The sequence below is a fragment of the Parus major genome, unplaced genomic scaffold (assembly GCF_001522545.3).
Source record: "Parus major isolate Abel unplaced genomic scaffold, Parus_major1.1 Scaffold994, whole genome shotgun sequence".
Lineage (NCBI taxonomy): Eukaryota > Metazoa > Chordata > Aves > Passeriformes > Paridae > Parus > Parus major.
Genome location: NW_015379868.1, coordinates 1,612 through 3,388, shown reverse-complemented (window position 1 = coordinate 3,388; position 1,777 = coordinate 1,612). Strand labels below are relative to the sequence as shown.

The 1,777-nt window shown below is 63.8% G+C and overlaps 1 protein-coding gene across 1 annotated transcript; it reads left to right on the top strand.

The window, feature by feature from the left end:
* Positions 1 to 6: 6 nt before the first annotated feature.
* Positions 7 to 1,772, top strand: LOC107199546 (ryanodine receptor 1-like). Its single transcript, XM_015616863.1, has 2 exons — positions 7 to 85; positions 1,276 to 1,772. Exon 2 carries the CDS (start codon positions 1,338 to 1,340, stop codon positions 1,770 to 1,772), a length of 435 nt encoding a protein of 144 aa, XP_015472349.1. The 5' UTR covers positions 7 to 85; positions 1,276 to 1,337.
* Positions 1,773 to 1,777: the final 5 nt, after the last annotated feature.

Here is a 1,777-nt window from a genome sequence, read left to right as displayed (position 1 = left end):
ATGCCGGTGGCGTTCCTGGAGCCGAAGCTGAACCACCTGAACCCCAGCTCCGTCTACAGCACCAAGAGCGCCCGCGAGCGCGCACGTGGGTGTCACCTCTGTCACCTCTGTGTCACTTCTGTCACCTCTGTGTCACCTGTGTCACCTCTGTGTGTCACCTCTGTCACCTGTGTCACCTCTGTCACCTCTGTCACCTCTGTGTGTGTCACCTCTGTGTGTCACCTGTGTCACCTCTGTCACCTGTGTCACCTCTGTGTGTCACCTGTGTCACCTGTGTGTGTCACCTGTGTCACCTGTGTGTCACCTCTGTCACCTGTGTCACCTGTGTGTCACCTCTGTCACCTCTGTGTGTCACCTGTGTCACCTGTGTCACCTCTGTGTGTCACCTCTGTTACCTCTGTGTGTCACCTCTGTGTGTCACCTGTGTCACCTCTGTCACCTGTGTGTCACCTCTGTCACCTGTGTCACCTCTGTGTGTCACCTGTGTCATCTGTGTGTCACCTGTGTCACCTGTGTGTCACCCTCTGTGTCACCTCTGTGTCACCTGTGTCACCTGTGTCACCCTCTGTGTCACCTCTGTGTCACCTGTGTCACCTGTGTCACCTCTGTCACCTCTGCGTGTCACCTGTGTGTCACCTCTGTCACCTGTGTCACCTCTGTCACCTCTGTGTCCCTGTGTCCCCATGGTGTCCCCATGTCCCTGTGGGTGTCCCCACGGTGTCCCCGCAGTCCTGGGTCTCCCCCCCTGCGTGGAGGACCTGTGTCCCCATGTCCCCATGTCCCCACGATGTCCCCACGGTGTCCCCATGTCCCCATGATGTCCCCGCAGTCCTGGGTCTCCCCCCCCGCGTGGAGGACCTGTGTCCCCATGGTGTCCCCATGTCCCCACGATGTCCCCACGATGTCCCCGCAGTCCTGGGTCTCCCCCCCCGCGTCGAGGACCTGTGTCCCCATGGTGTCCCCATGTCCCTGGGGGTGTCCCCACGATGTCCCCACGATGTCCCCACGATGTCCCCACGGTGTCCCCGCAGTCCTGGGTTTCCCCCCCCCGTGTGGAGGACCTGTGTCCCCGTGATGTCCCCATGTCCCCACAATGTCCCCATGTCCCTGCAGTCCTGGGTCTCCCCCCCCGCGTGGAGGACCTGTGTCCCCATGGTGTCCCCATGTCCCTGGGGGTGTCCCCACGATGTCCCCACGGTGTCCCCACGGTGTCCCCACGATGTCCCCACCATGTCCCCACGGTGTCCCCACGGTGTCCCCACGATGTCCCCGCAGTCCTGGGTCTCCCCCCCCGCGTCGAGGACCTGTGTCCGGACCTGCCGGACCTGGAGCGGCTGATGGGTGACATCGGTGGCCTGGCGGAGTCGGGGGCGCGCTACACGGAGATGCCACACGTGATCGAGGTGACGCTGCCCATGCTGTGTCACTACCTGCCCCGCTGGTGGGAGCGCGGCCCCGACGCCGCCCCCCAGGGCCCCTGGGCCACCGAGGTCACGGGCCAGCAGCTGAACGCGCTGCTGGGCCACATCCTGCGCATCGTGGTCAACAACCTGGGCATCGACGAGGCCTCCTGGATGAAGAGGCTGGCGGGTGAGGGGGGCTGCGGGTCACGGGTGGGTGCTGCAGGAGGTTCTGGAGGGGTTCTGGTGGTCTTGGGTGGGTTCTGCAGGAGGTTCTGGAGGGGTTCTGGTGGTTCTGAGAGGTCCTGGAGGGGTTTGGGTGGTCTTGGGTGGGTGCTGCAGGAGGTTCTGGAGGGGTTCTGGTGGGTCTGAGAGGT

What these genes read in the sequence shown, in the direction of transcription:
- LOC107199546 (XM_015616863.1), top strand. Translation starts at nt 1,338, where the DNA reads ATGGGTGACATCGGTGGCCTGGCGGAGTCGGGGGCGCGCTACACGGAG.